General features: G+C 34.6%; 1 protein-coding gene across 1 annotated transcript; it reads right to left on the bottom strand.

Moving 5' to 3' along the window:
• Positions 1–9,129: 9,129 nt before the first annotated feature.
• On the bottom strand, positions 9,130–10,559 carry LOC140442530 (general transcription factor II-I repeat domain-containing protein 2A-like). The gene is made up of 2 exons (XM_072533592.1): positions 10,181–10,559; positions 9,130–10,028 (listed from the first exon to the last, which is right to left on the bottom strand). Exons 1-2 carry the CDS (start codon positions 10,557–10,559, stop codon positions 9,130–9,132), a joined length of 1,278 nt encoding a protein of 425 aa, XP_072389693.1.
• Between the last annotated feature and the right edge of the window lie 5,889 nt (positions 10,560–16,448).

Raw genomic sequence — 16,448 nt, forward strand, 5'->3', positions numbered from 1 at the left:
ATTAGTTAGCTAAAACCGGTATAATATCAGGCACTTTATCGTCATATTCTTTATGTGTACCAGATGCCATTACGATTTAAAAAAAAAAACAGCTATCGACATGGAAAGATCAATGGAATCTTTACTGCTTTACAAACCAACAAGATACACCACTTTACAACCAGTTATTCCACAAACTACTTGGTTTAAGAATTTTAAATCTCCACGTAAATATATAACTACCATAAATAGACTACGCTTTGGACATGCGTGTTATCCAAGTCATTTATATAAAATAAATGTGACTGAAGATGATAATTGCAAACATTGCGGAAAACTGGGTGATCTTGATCACATCTTTTTTGAATGTCCTAAGTTTCAACAGCATTCAAACTCTCTCTACAAAAATCTAATTGAATTTAATATGTATGCACCATTCAATATCCAGTCGCTACTGGCTACAGGCTCACAACAAGTATATAAATATCATTATAGATTTCTTGTCAGACACATGCACAGTTCTATAGCATTTGTACGCGAGAATGGAATTTTTCATGATCGTGTGGAAATTTAGATTTGTATCCTTTGTTTACCCTAAATGTTATAACACCTTATCCGTGGTCCAGTTTTGTTTGTCTACTAAGAATGTCTTGATGGGCCCCTAGACGAGAAGCAAGTGATCCTGTAAGTTTCCTAGTCGTATATTCTTCTATTAATTATCCGTTAGTTTTGTATTAGGGATAGGGTTGTGCATTTGTCTGAATGGAGAATTTATTGCAACTGGCTGAATGACTAATATCTATGCCATTAAAAAAAAAGTCTCGCTATCACCGCGTTCGGGGTCTTGATATCACGTTTTATTTATATTAAAGTGAGCTTATTACCAAAAATATAACAACTATCATCATCAGATGATAAAAATACTTTCATTTACCGATACTTCCATCCCTCCACATCACGTAGCCCAACGTATTCACATTCACACACCTAGGATGGTTTATTTTAATGAGAGGATTAGGTGTTGCGGATAAATTTAATATTCATTTATTACTCATAAAACACTCAGCTCAAAGACGAATAACTGAGTGAACACCAGTAAGAAAACGACCAAAAGAAAGATCCAAGATACGATGGCAAGAACTTGTTAAAAGATATTTAAGAACAGTGCAAATAAAGAACTGCACACATACACAACTGAATAGAGCAATTTGGTGGTAAGCGGTTAACAACGCCACAAATTGTCAGGACCTGTAAGCAGAAGTACCGAATGAAAAAATCAGTGCCCTGATGGGCTAACAGTGGCGAATAGATCTGAAAACTTCACCTCTTCTTCTTTTTTTTTATGTAAACATGACTCTGTCTGTTTCTTAGATCAATTTCGTGGTCTTTCTACTGATCGTCTTCCTATTGGGGAACTGTCTCTTGTCATCTTTACTACTCTGTTGTCATTCGGCTTATATGATCATTGCATTTTACACTTCTATTTTTTACCCGGTCATTGATCTTCTCCACCTTACATTTACGTCGGATATCTATACTTCCAGCTGAGTCACATAATGTTTTACCATTTTTCACTTTCCACTGCCCTCTCCTGTTTTATAATTTCCTAAATGCTTCCTTTATCTTTTCGTCCTTAATATTTATTTCTTCGTTTGGCGTCACCTCAGGTATTGGTGGTTCATTATCATCAACTTTAGCAAATAGGGATGGAAAAAAGTCTTCCTATGTTTTCTTCTGAATGTGTTTCGTTTTTATTAGATCGCTCATCTCTTTTCTTTGTCCACTGATCATTCTCCATATCAGCTCTGATCTAAAAACTTCATCAGAACAACTACAATGGTTATAGAAATGTATAGCTTGTAAATAGATAAATATAATTTATGCACTGTCGATTTCGTTATAAAACTTAAAATTTATATGACCTTTTAGAATGATTATTCTGAAATCCAAGTTTATTGTAGACAGTATATGGTTCAAATGTGTTTTTTATCCTATTCATTATAATAATATTATATATAAAATATTTATTAACAATTAAAGCCCATTGTTATTTTTTCGTATAATACAGCTATTTTCTCAGTACTATCTCCCACATGTTAGTTCGTTTTTCAGAAGTAATCACTCTGTGAAGTTTGTTATCTAATTTAGTAACCCTCCGATTGGAAAATACATTTGCATTTTAAAATGGAGCTTCTCTGTAATTTTACAATGATGCATATACGTTCATTAATAACCTCTTTCATTTAATCGAGATCCACTTGTCAAACAACAGTAGCCAACAGCCATTAGGTGCACTTTGCACAATATTCAAGGAGTATAGACGAGGAGGACTAAAGGAAAAAATTTAATAGACCATTTCACTAGAGTATTTTTAACTAGAATGCCGAATTGACTATCGGTATATAAATATAATTAAACACATATGCCAAAACGCAACAGCCAGTGTTAGAGTGGGTGATCGTCAAACTCAGAAATTCCCGATACAACGTGGAGTACGCCAGGGGGACACCATATCGCCGAAACTGTTCACTATGATTTTGGAATATATATGTAAAAGGGCAAAACTGACCGACAAGGGCATAAACATAAACGAAGAAAAGCTTAGCCATCTAAGGTTTGCAGATGATATTGTACTAATAACTGATAGGATAGATAAGGCCAAAGAACTTTTAAATCAGCTCTACCTTTCCTCGCTAGAAGGGGGATTGAAAATAAATATATCTAAAACCCAGATGATGACAAATCTTGTAGTCAGCGAAGATATATGCGTAGGAACAAGATCCATAGACCAGGTAATGGCCTATAAATACCTAGGTCATGAGATTCGCATAGGAAAAGATAACCAAACCGTTGAGCTTCTCCGTCGTATAAGACTGACTTGGGCAGCCTTCGGCAAGCTGAACCATATTTTCAAATCGTCTGATATACCAATATGCCTTAAAAGAAAAACGTTTAATCAGTGTGTTTTGCCAGTGTTAACTTACGGTGCGGAAACGTTGACCATGACAAGGAGAACAGTTCAAAAGATCCGTGTGTGTCAAAGGGCGATGAAGCGTGCTATGTTGGGCGTTTCACTACGAGACAAGATCGCAAATCGCAAGGTACGACAAAGAACAGGAGTGGCTGATGCAGTAGAGAGAGTAGCAACACTGAAATGGAACTGGGCAGGTCACGTGGCTCGAATGACAGATAATAGATGGACAAAGCGGATACTGGAATGGAGACTAAGAGATGATGCCTACCGAAGTAGAGGTTGTCCACCAATACGTTAAACTGACGATCTAAAACGTTGTCATAGGAATTGGATACAAGAATCACAAGATCGAAATAGATGGAAAATTATAAGGGAGATCTATGTCCAGCAGTGGATAAGCAAAGATTGAATGATGATGATGAAGAGACTTTGTTAAAAGGTTTGTACTGAAAGAACAACTTTAACCTAGTGATGAGCCACAATAGACCTCTTAGGTCAAATAGAAGGGTGTTTAAAAACCCACGTATTTTGATCCTAACCTAACCTAAATATCCCATGAGAATCTACTATTTGGTTTTGGTTGTATTTTATACCTTTAAATTACTTTTCGTTAAATATTCCTACAATTTTCTTAACTTTCTTAAAAGGATCACAGTTGTCTATGAGTTTATAAAATCTAATATAGTTTTTTAGAGATTTTAGAGGTAAAACAGTCCAAAACCTTTCGTATTTTTTGCGCAATACTTTGTTACAATTCGATTTAACGCCTTTTAACAGACCTCCCTTTTGTCGCTACTTCTTTGATCCGATATACCTCAAAATGTGTCTACAGCTACCGTCGAACCCTCTGATTACAGAATGACTCAGCATCAGTCCGAGGGGACGTTACCTTTCCCTATTAAAGTTACCGGATACTGTAGCATCTGCGTATGTGCCTTCAGATCAAAGTAATCAAGATGCACTTGTTTAGACTGTGTATACTTTTAGATACACGCGTACAAAATGACGGTGTTACGACCCCTTCTGTCTTTCCGTGCATAAATGAATACGAGAAGAAGCGAAACTTTCAATGAAAAGTTATTTATTGCAAAATGAATATTGGGTCAGTTGAATTTTTTTTAATCAAGCTATATTAATTATTATCTACCATACAAATTTTAATTGGCATTTTATCTGCATAAATTATAACAATAAAGATAACTATCATTTTTCAGCCAAATGAGAGATACAATATATTTTATAAACATCATCATTAAACTGTATGCGTCCACTGCTGGACATAGGTTTCCCTCAGCTCTTTCCATCTGTCTCTGTCTTGTGCGGCTTACATCCAGTTATTGCTAACACGCTTCAGGTCGTCAGTCCAACTATAGTTTATTTTTATGAACGAGAGAGTAATTAGCATAATTTTAACTGGTAGCTCCGACCACTCCATGGGCGTGCTCAAGATTAATTGAAAAATTACTTTGAATAATTGTAAAAAATAAATGAATTATTTCAGTGTTATAAAGTGTTATGTGTATGTAAACAAAAGTGACCTCTTTTATCACACACTATATTAGAACTGACTGGCCTACATTAAAAAGGGTTTTAAAAAATTCACATTTTTTTTTAAATTTTAAAAATTACAAAAGAGAAAAAGAGTTTTTAAAACCGTCTAAGGTATGTTAAATAGATGAATAAAAATATTAATATAAAACTTACAGCTACTTGTTACAAATCCAAATCAGATTCAGAAGATGAAGTTTCAGAACCAAGATTTATAATAACTGGCTCGATCATTTTATCAGTAATATTGTCCAGCTTCCACATTTTTTCCTCTTCTTTAATAGTGTGATTTACTGCCTTTTCCCAGTTTTCAGGTTTTACATTATTTACGGCCTCCAAAAACAACTGTTTAACATCATGAATTTTAAAAGTGGTATTTTTTCTTGAAACTTCACTCTTTATCTGTGCCCATACCAGTTCAATCAGGTTTAATTCACAATGATATGGTGGGGATCTAAGTACTGTCATTCCACGATTTTTGGCAATTTCATCAATTTCGTATTTTTTAAATTTTTCTTTATGAAGGACACACAACGAATAAAGTTCCTTTCTTATAGATCCGGGATGGTACGTAATATTTTTTGAACTCAGCCAATTCTGCAAGTCTTTTTTTAACCACTTGGTTGTGGGCAGTCCTTCTATAAGTCTGGAGTGATAACTTGCATTATCCATTACTATTACACAGTTCTTAGGAAGAAGATCTATCATTTGTTCGAACCATTCTTGAAAGACATCAGCGTTCATGTCTTCATGGTAGTCACCGGTACGAGTTGATTCAAAAGTTAATAAACCACCTTCAACAAAACCGTCTGAACTGCCAATGTGTACTATTATCAGCCTGCGTCCCTTTCCTGATGGTGGGTTTAAACCAGTAGATAAGTTATTTACAAAAGCGTGCCTTTGACTTGTAACAGTTTCATCCTGCCAAAATTTATTTGGTGTATGACCCTCGTTGATCCATGTTTCATCAAGATAAAATATTTTTCTTTTTTGGTTTCTCATTTCCTTTATGGTTCTTAGAAAATGTCTTCTCCATATGACAATATCGCTTCTTTCTAATAAAATAGACTGTCTGGGATTCTTTTTCCAGCGGAAGCCTATTTCTTTTAAAAGTTTCCATAACGTACTTCGACTCATTTCTGGGTAATCCTTATCATCTCGAACTGAGACAAGAACTTTATCCAATGTTGGAAATTCTTGTCTAAAGAAGAATTCATGCAATTTCCGTCGAAGTCCTTCTTTAAAATGATATTCTATTTGAAATTTTGGTTTCCCTGGAGCATTACGTGGCATTTGAAAACTACCACATTTCTCTTCTTTAATAACTCTGTAAATCGTAGATTTTTCAACACCAAGTGTACTGCTAACTAACTCAACGGTCTCATCAACACTTTCACATAAACGTTTGTCTGTAAATGATTTAAAACAATTAAATATTAATGTTTTTTCATTAACTGTTAAAGGACCAGTTTTTCGGCGTTTACACGGCACTTCCAAATTTTCCATAACACTAGTATACACAATAAACTGCACCTTGCAACTGAAGTACCTACTTTTAGTGAACTGTTAAGAATTTTGAATACGCCACTTGGACCTTCCTACAAAATGGAAAAACCCACTATCACATTTTCTGTGGAATAAGTCTAGAAGGTAATTATCTAGTCAATTACTGTCGTAGATTCCTGGAATTAAAGAATTAAATGTTTGATTGTTGAAACCCTTACTTCGTGGAATGCACTCATTTCAGATAAAATAAAACGTTTTATTTTATCTAAAGAATTAAACTTTATTTTGCAAATAGGTAGGTACTTATTAAACTTTTATTGGTTATATATAACCAATAAAATAAACATCTTACATTTCTTGCAAATTCATTAGTACCTGTTAACCTCCATCACTCCGACACTGGCAACCTTATTTAGGGATTAGTAATCCTCACAACTATTGTATTCTATTCTGCTCCAACCTTTATACCTGGTGGTCATAGTCAATTTAAAATTGTTTTCCCATATACTTCTGTAAACTTGTTGACAAATATCTGTTTTTCATTGAGTCACCCGTATCAACAGTTTAGGGATTTGCATACATAATTTATTGTTTTATTACTCTCTCATACATAAAAATACACTATAGTTGGTTGGCGTCCTCTATTCCATATTGCTTCTTGTCTTGGTCTCCAATCGACAATACATTTTGTCCATCGGTTGGTTATTCTTCGATTAAAATAACTGTCCCGCAACATTAAACAAACACATAAAATTCCAAAGTTTTCTTCTTTTACTTTCGTTCAAATGCCCTGCATAATAAATAAATATGTTTATCAAAATATAAGTTGCCTTCCTCCATTCGTTTTTTTTAAGTTTGTCATTTTCTGGCTGAAAAACGCATTTGTTAGCTTGCTCTTAGTAAATCAAAAATTTACTTCTAAAATAATGATTTCTAAATTATATGGAATTCGATTCATTCAATTTTGTGGTATTGTTGGCTCCTTTTTTATGAACGAAACGTGTTCAGATAAAGCCAGATAAAGTAAATTACGCTGTTGCTCTGCATAATGATAAGTACCTAAACGGAGTCTTCTTATCTTCGAAGGTTGGCGATCCAAATGGCAATTGTATTTTTGGAAACAGCTGCGCGAAGGATTTCTGCGGATGAGCGGTCGAACCATCTCCTCAGGTCTTTCAGCCACGAGTTCTGGCGTCTTCCTACTGATCTTTTGCCCTTCCAGTATAACTTGAAGTAATTCGGATCTTTCGTTTCTCAACACATGACCCAAGTATTGCAGTTTCCTCTCTTTGATTATTCTAAGTAAGTCTTGTTTACGCATGCGACGAAGTACCTCAACATTAGTAACTCTTTGTACCCATGGAATTCTCAGCATTCGTCTGTATATATACATCTCAAAGGCATCTATTCTTTTTTCTATTTCAGAGTCCATTGTCCGGCTTTCACAGCCATACAGTAAGACAGAAAAAACGTAACATCTGATCATTCGGATTCTAAGCTGCAGACTAAGGTCTGATCTTGTAAAAAATGTTTTCATGCTCATGAATGCTTTCCTTGCTTGTTCGATTCTTGATAAGATTTCTTTCTTTGGATTACACTGACTATTCATATTTGTTCCCAAATATTTTATGGAATTTACCTGTTTTATTATTTGACCCTTGGCATACACATGTATGTTTATTGGTGTCTTTGAAAATATTAAAGTTTTAGTTTTCGAAATGTTTAGATGTAAACCGAATATTTCGCTGTGGTGAACTACCGCATTTATTATATTTTGTAGTTCTTGTGCGTTGCTTGCTATTAAGACGGTATCATCAGCATATCTGATGTTGTCTATGCTGATTCGGTTAATTTTAATTCCGCCTTGGACCTCGTCTAATGCTTCTCTGAATATAGACTCCGAATATAAATTGAACAGTAGTGGTGATAAGGCGCAACCCTGTCTCACTCCGCGTCGGATTTGTATTTCTTCGGATGTTGTTCACAAAGCCGAACGGCTTTGTGATAAAATGTTGTTTTCAACGAGAAAGGACATAAGTCGGGCTTTTATAAGTCTCTCAATAATTTTGGATAGGACAGGTAGTAAAGCAATAGGTCTATAGTTGCAGATATTAGATTTATCACCACCCTTATAAAGAGGAACAATAATGGCTGTCTTTAGGCACTCTGGAGATATATCTTTTTCAAAGGAATCGTTAATTAGTGATACCTGGACTTCCAATACGTTATTTGTGAGATTTAAGAAAATTTTTATGGATAGTCCATCAGTACTACATTAAGATTTGTTTTTGATCGCATATTCTTGGCTGATGTGCGGATACCCTTGGTAGTCCAGGGTTTGTGATGTTTTGACTTAATTTTAATTAAAGAAAATGCCTTATTGAAAATACAGACAAGCTTATCTAAAAAATTACTGAAATTATAGTCCACGTTCACAGAGGGAAAGTGCCATCCAGAAGTCAAGCACAAATTTTGGAATTTACGAAAGTTCTGGGCGGAAAAAATCCTACCTAAACGTTGAATTTTCGAGGATTGTTTGTTAAGAGTGTTAAACTTGCTATATATATTGCTTAATGGTCAGAGAGTCCTGCATTAATAATTGTAGAACGTACATCAAGGGGTGAGAAATCTGAGACAATATAATCAATTATGGTAGATGTTGTTTTAGTAATTCTTGTAGGAGACTTAATGTGCATTGTGAAACCATACGATTCGAATATATTGACCAAGGATATTGGGTAGCACAAGCAACAGCGTAATTAATATTCAAGTCACCGCATAGAATCTTTCTGCTTTTATATAACAGATCGTCTAACAAATTTAACAGGTTCTGAAAAAATAGTTCCGTAGAGGAGTCAGGTGATCTATTAGAACAGGGGTGTCCAACTTGCAATGCCTCAAGGACCAAAACTAAAACCTTTGAGGTTGTTGCGGGCCATATAATAATTTTGTTACAAGTAATAACAAAATAAAGTGAGGTATAAAAATAATTAAAACAAAAAAGAGTATTATTTCTTTTATTGCTCAACATCTACTATTTTTTTATAAATGGAAAATTTATTGATAACACTTTTCAATAATCAAGACAAACATTGCAAAAGCAACGAAAAAGATGTATCCAATTAGTGTGAGGACTGTGGTCGATTGGCTTCATCCACCAATGAAGAAATGTCCACCTCCAGTTCAGTTGTAGACACTCTCATAAGATGACGTAAGGAAGAATCGGTAAGGTTGCTTCTGTTTTTATTTTTTATGTATTTCATGCAGGAAAAGGTACTTTCACATGTATATGTGCTTCCGAACATTGACGTCATTTTCAGTCCAAAATCTCGCAGGTTTGGGAATTTCTCCTTTGACAGTAATTTGAAAAATTCAGGTCCCTTTTCTTGTCTGGTGATTAGGAACATGTCTGCTTGAAGATCACATAACTCAAGCTGTAAGTTGGGTGGTTGATCATCAATGGTTGCTCCAAGAGGGTTATTATAAAGTAGTACACTGCTTTTGAGACTTTCAATTTCTTCAAATCTTGTATTGAATTCATCAATAACTTGTTCAATTTGTGAAATGCAGGATGAAAACTCAATATTTTCCTCACCGTTGAATTCTTCTGCTATTTGCAGACAGCTAGGGAAGTGTGTCAGGTTGTTCTTTTCCAAAGCACGTTTAAACACGTTCAGCTTATTCCGGAATCCGTTTATCATTCCGATCAAATCTGAAACCGTGTGGTTTCTTCCTTGAAGACTCAAGTTTAACATGTTAAGATGATTAGTCAGATCTGTTATAAAAGCTAACTGTCTTAGGAATTCTGGATCCTTAAACTTCTCTTCCAGGTCAGTTGTGTCAGATGAAACGTATTTGGTGAGGAATGCAGGGATTTCCTTTCTTATGGCAAAAAATCGTTCCATGCACTTTCCTGCACTCAGCCACCTTACATGGTTGTACATTAGCAAGTCTCCATACTCAGCCTCTGTTTCCACTAAAATCTGCTTAAGTTGCCTGTGTAAAAGAGATCGATTTTCACCTCTAATTATATTTATAATCTTAATCACGGTTTGGAAAACTTGATCTTCCTTGACTGATTTTCCACATAAAGCTCCCTGATGTATAATACAATGAATTGTTGGGCAAGTGACACCATTCTCCCGAAGCAGACCCACTAATCCATTTTTTTACCTGTCATTGATGGGGCCCTGTCTGTTGCTATGGCTGAACATTTATCAAAGCCTCCAATTCTGCCAACTCTTTTCTTCACAGCTTCATAGATGTCTTTTCCTTTTGTTGTTCCATAAAGAGGACAAATATCAAATAACTCCTCTTTACTAGTAAAATCATCAAAAGTAGTGCGCACTAATATTAACAGCTGACTAACATCGGTTTGACCAGTGCTTTCATCCAAACAAAGTGAGAAATATAAACTTTTCTTAACCAGGCTAAGCACAGATTTTTCTACTTGCTCACCCATAGCAACAATCCTTCTTTGTATGGTTTGATGTGAAAGTGGCACTGATTCAAATTTCTCCGCCATTTTAGAATCACCGAAAGCTTTGGCCATTTCAACAGCACATTTTTTTATCAAATTGCCATCAGTGAAAGGTTTTTTTTGCCTTTGCCAGCTCAAGCGACACGGCATAAGATGCATGCAAAGAATGCGTTTGAGAGTGTAATATTTTACTGAACATACCAGTTTGCTGTTTAAGCTTTTTCTTCAAATCTGCAACTAGGGCACGCCGACTTTCATTTGTGTACTTAGCATACTTATTTTCATGCACTGTTGTGTAATGTATTCTCACATTATATTCTTTAAGCACTTAAACGACATTCATGCACACTAAGCACTGCAACTTTTCATTATTGTTAGCAATCAAGTAATCACTCTCCCAACTTTCTTTGTAAATTCTGTTCTCACTATCAATTTTCCATTTTACTGGTTTTACACTCATTATTGTATAAGAGGAATCAAGACAAAGAATTAATCAAGTTCGCTGTTAAATATAAAATAAATTAAACAATCTTTTTTCACAGTGGCAGCACTTAAAGAAAATATATGCTTTTCGAAAATCTTACGTGGGTCACAACAAATAGCCTCGCGGGCCAGATGCGGCCCGCGGGCCGCCAGTTGGACAACCCTGTATTAGAATAACGCTGGTTTTTATAGGTAGATCGATTTCATAAGACGACTTTACGCAAAGGTTTAGTAATTCTACAAAAGTGACCTATTTATTACGAAGGATATGAGAAAGACAGAAAAAATTGAGTGGAATGACTGTAAATGGCAATTGATTGGATCCCCTGTCGCATGGTGACTGGCAAAATCACTAGTTTATAATCAATATAAACCTCACTAAAAACCTTAATCTACAAAGACTAAAATATTAATTGACTCTGAGTCAAATGAAAAACTACCACCAAAAAAATGATGTTGCAATGATTAGCACCAACAAAAGATTGCCATTTTTAAGTCACTTAAATGAACAAAAAGTAGAAGAAAAAAATTTAAATATAGGTTAAACTATAACGTTCTGATGAACATTTGTATTATTTTTATGTAACCAAAAAAGAGAATACTTCAATTGGCGAAAATTATTTTCAAAAAAATCCAAATTGTCACGTCGTTAATAATTCGATGTTCGTATAGAGCACGTAAATTTACGGTTCGGCAAACTACGTTTTTGGAAGGGAGATCATCACGAACACACGGGGTCCGCGTACCTCCAATTTACCTACGTTTCGGCTGCCATCACCCGCCCACCTCATACAGATTCGCCTGCCTGGATGCAAAACATTCGTTCATTTAGCAAACTGTGCACATCACATGCATGACAATGCGAAATTATAAATTACATTCGAATTAAACTATGTAATTGCAAAACCGGCGAATACATCCATTATATGAACGAATTTTGTTGTGTGCCGTGCTGTTTAGTGCCCCCCCTTCTACTGAATGTCCAGTAGCTGTTAGCACAGGAAAAATTAATTAAAAAATATTAAAGATAACAAGATTTGTACAAATATATACGTTTACAACAAAATTTGGAAAATCCAATATTTTGTTTTTGTTTTCAAAATGTTTGAGGTTTTCTGAAAATCTAATAAACTCTTCTTCTTTATTAATAAACAGGGTGATTTGTGTAATTGACCATTTATTTCATTTTACTGTAGTGTTTATACGGCTCATTTGATTTTTTAAATTTTTGCATGATACAGTACACTACTATCAAGTATTCGACTGGTATTAGCTAAACTAAAAAATTCCAGGACTGGCTTTGGAAAAATTAATTTAGGGATTCGTATTAAATATTACACCCTGTATATATATTTTTTAAAATGCAATAAGTGATTTTCAAACTACATAAATAGCCAATGAAAACGACATATTCGACAATGTTGTCGCACTTTTATTAAATTTTTAGTGAACGATCAAATCTTACCAAAAATAGAACAACCATAATGAAGTATCAAATTATAAGGTAATTAATTTAAACAAATGTTATAAATTTCAAACATTTTAATTGAAATGATAAACTGAGTCACTGCACAACAAAAAACAGTAACTACTAACAATAACGAAGAACAATTTAAAAAAAAAAAAAAACTAAAAATATGTACATAGTTATGATAAACCCATAAATTAGAACTGGAAAAGATACAATAATGGTAACAAAATAAAAATAATTCAAAATAGATTTTCGAAATGGAACCCTGCAGCCTGTACACATTTTTGTTGCCGAATTGTTAATTGACGTATTGAATTACGGATACTCTGGGGATCGTTTCTAATAGTATTACAACAATGTATAATTCTATCAATTAATTGTTGTCGGTTATTAATATTCACTACGTAAACTAGTTGCTTCAATCGTCCCCAAATATGGTAATCAACGGGATTGAAATCAGGGGATCTTGAAGGCCACGAAATAGGACCTGCACGTCCTATCCACCTGTTGCCATAAACATTATTGAGATGTTGTCTCACTGCCAGTAAAAAGTGTGGGGGTGTCCCATCATACTGAAAATACATCCCTCGGATAGCAACGTTCGCGTTGGCAAGCAAATTCGGCAAAATATTTTGTAGAAAGTTCAAATAGACCTGCCCTGTTAAAGGACCATCAAAAAAGTGAGGACCTACTTATTTGTTATTTATGACACCAATCCACACGTTAACCGAAAACCTTAACTGAGAACGACGTTCTCGAATAGCATGGGGATTTTCTTCTGCCCACACATGTGAATTTCGTGAATTATTTATCCCGTTTCTGGTAAATTGGGCTTCATCTGTAAATAGTGTCCTGTATAGCGTTGGTCATTGTTAATCCATCTAAAAAATTCCAACCTATCGATCTCATCTCCAGCATGTAGTCGCTAAACCATTTGAATGTGATATGGGTATAGATTATTTTTTTGTAAGACTCTACTTACTTTCGATTGAGTAACATTGAGTTCTCGACTTACTTGTCTAGTGCTTATTGTAGGGTTCATAGTAACGGCGTCCATAATGTCATCTTCCTGCGCTTCATCTACATGTCGCTCTGTTGTTCCACTAGGAAAAGTACCATTTTCTCGCAAATAATTAAAAACTGACCCAAATGTTGGATGACTGGGAGTTCGACGATTAGGAAATCTCCTGCGATATTCTCTACTAGCAGCCCTACCATTCCCATTACAAAATCCATAAACAAATATTATGTCTGCATATTCTGTGGTCGAAAACTGATGTGGCATTTTGAACGAAAGTAACAAAAGCTCTACCAAAACTAACACAATGTACTTAACGTAGATATGACAGAAGAAATATGTATTCTTGTACACATAAATAACAATTGATAATGACAATAATGACAATGGATATAAAATATCAAGAAACGTCAAACGGTCAACGCCAACCTTCATTTTAAACTTTTTTAGATTTATTTTTATTTAGTACAGTTGATGCAATGTATTATTATTTGACATAAAATTTTAATCATTTACAATCAGCAAAAACTAACACATACAAGAGGTTTGACTTTTTAATCAATTTAATTTATTATTTATCGAAAATAATGCCCCAATACGATCTTTGAGTAAAAATTTAAAATTGAAAAACAATTGATTCTATCGTAGAGATAATACAAAGTGACAGTAAAGATGTTAATTTTCTACGTATCAGATTATGTTGTAGGAACTCATTTTAATTAAAATGTTTGAAATTTATAACATTTGTTTAAATTAATACCTTATAATTTGATACTTCATTATGGTTGTTCTATTTTTGGTAAGATTTGATCGTTCACTAAAAATTTAATAAAAGTGCGACAACATTGTCGCATATGTCGTTTTCATTGGCTATTTATGTAATTTGAAAATCACTTATTGCATTTTAAAAAAAATTTATACAGGGTGTAATATTTAATACGAATCCCTAAATTAATTTTTTGAAAGCCAGTCCTGGAATTTTTTAGTTTAGCTAATACCAGTCGAATGCTTGATAGTAGTGTACTGTATCATGCAAAAATTAAAAAAATCAAATGAGCCGTATAAACACTACAGTAAAATGAAATAAATGGTCAATTACAGAAATCACCCTGTTAATTAATAAAGAAGAGGAGTTGACATTTTTTAGTGGCCACATGATATGCTCCCTGAGGGACTCTACATATGGTAGAAGTATGTAAAGTTCCTCATGACTCACCCTGTATAGGTACATTTTTCCGCGATCCGCTTATTATTATGATACTTAAAATTTAACTATTTTATATATTTATTATTGCACTCTTAAGAAGTGTTTGTTTTAACTAATTAGGAAATAACCAATAACCAAAGTCAAATTTTACCTACAAAATCGTTGCATTAGAGTTTAAGAGTTACAAAATCTACTAAAGTACAAAATAAACAAATTGTTTCAATTAAAAGTAAATATCTCGTGTAGCGAGATGTGTTGGAAATAAGTATGCTTCCTGCCTACCGACCTCTAATACATTTAATAATTACATATCATAACTCACCGTGCATTTACGACATGGACTTTTATCGGTAGTGTGACTCTTAACGAGTTAGATGTTGAGAACTAAAACAAATACCTGTCTTCCAAATTATTTGTGTCTGACTGGAGCCGTTAGCGTTATGGTTAAGTAACCGCCACGAATGTGTAACACTCTAAGTTTACTCTTTCGCGACGATTTAGACTGCATCATATCAATTAGACTGGGATATTTCTGATCGTTGCCAAGTTTTACACTTCGGAAAAATTCAGCTGGTTTAGAGTATACTGATTTCCTAATTCATTTTAATTAAAGGTGTTAGTCAACAAAAAGCAAACTTTAACTATTCCGTATGATAATGAAATGCAATATACTTCTTCTTCTGGTTCCTATCCGTTTCGGATGTTGGAAATCATATTGGCAATCATGACCTTGCTCGCTGCGGCTCGAAACAGCTCCGTTGAGGTTTTCTTAAACCATGTTCTTAAATTCCGCAGCCATGGGTTCTCGCTTACCTTTGACTTTACCTTGCAATATAGACTGCAGCAGGGAGTAACGGTGCTGATTTCTCATAACGTGTCCCAGATATTGCAATTTTATGCGTTTGATCGTAAACACAATCTCTGGTTCCTTCTTCATTTTTTCTAGAACTTCCTTGTTCGTGATCCTTGCTGTCCATGATATTCTCAGCATTCTTCTATAAAGCCACATCTCAAATGCTTCAACTTTTTTAATAGTGCTGTCTGTAAGCGTCCATGCCTCCGCCCCGTACAACAACACAGAGAAAACATAGCATCTCAAATGTCTCATTTTTGTATCCAGGGATATGTTGTGACTTTTGAAGATGGCGCTCATTTTGTTAAAGACCGTTCTTGCCTTTCCTATGCGGCACTTTATTTCCTGTACATTGCTCCACTGTTCGTTTATAATAGTTCCCAGGTAGCAATACTGTTTTACTCGCTCTATCTGCGTCCCATTAATGTATAGATGAGCCCCATTTATATTCTCCTTGCTGACAATCATTTGTTTGGTTTTGTGGGTATTAATGTTTAGTCCGTACTGTTGACTGTACTAGTTTATTCTGTCCATTAGCCTCTGAAGTCCCTCTAAACTATCTGCTATCACCATGGTGTCGTCGGCATATCTAACATTGTTTACTCTTTCACCATTTAGAAGGATGCCTTCGTCTATTCCGTAAAGAGCCTCGTTAAAAATTTTTTCTGAGTACATATTAAATATCAACGGCGATAGAATACATCCCTGTCTAACTCCGCGTAGTATTTTTATGTGATCTGTTTCTTCTCCGTTAATTTTCATGTATGCGGTCTGATTCCAGTATAGTTCTGAAATTATTCTGAGGTCTTTGTCATCCAGGTCTGCTTCTTTTAAAATGTTTATCATCTTTTGATGTTGAACTCTGTCAAATGCCTTTTTATAGTCGATCAAGCACGCGTATACGTCGCAGTTAACGTCCCTGCATCTTT

Source organism: Diabrotica undecimpunctata, chromosome 5 (assembly GCF_040954645.1).
Source record: "Diabrotica undecimpunctata isolate CICGRU chromosome 5, icDiaUnde3, whole genome shotgun sequence".
NCBI lineage: Eukaryota > Metazoa > Arthropoda > Insecta > Coleoptera > Chrysomelidae > Diabrotica > Diabrotica undecimpunctata.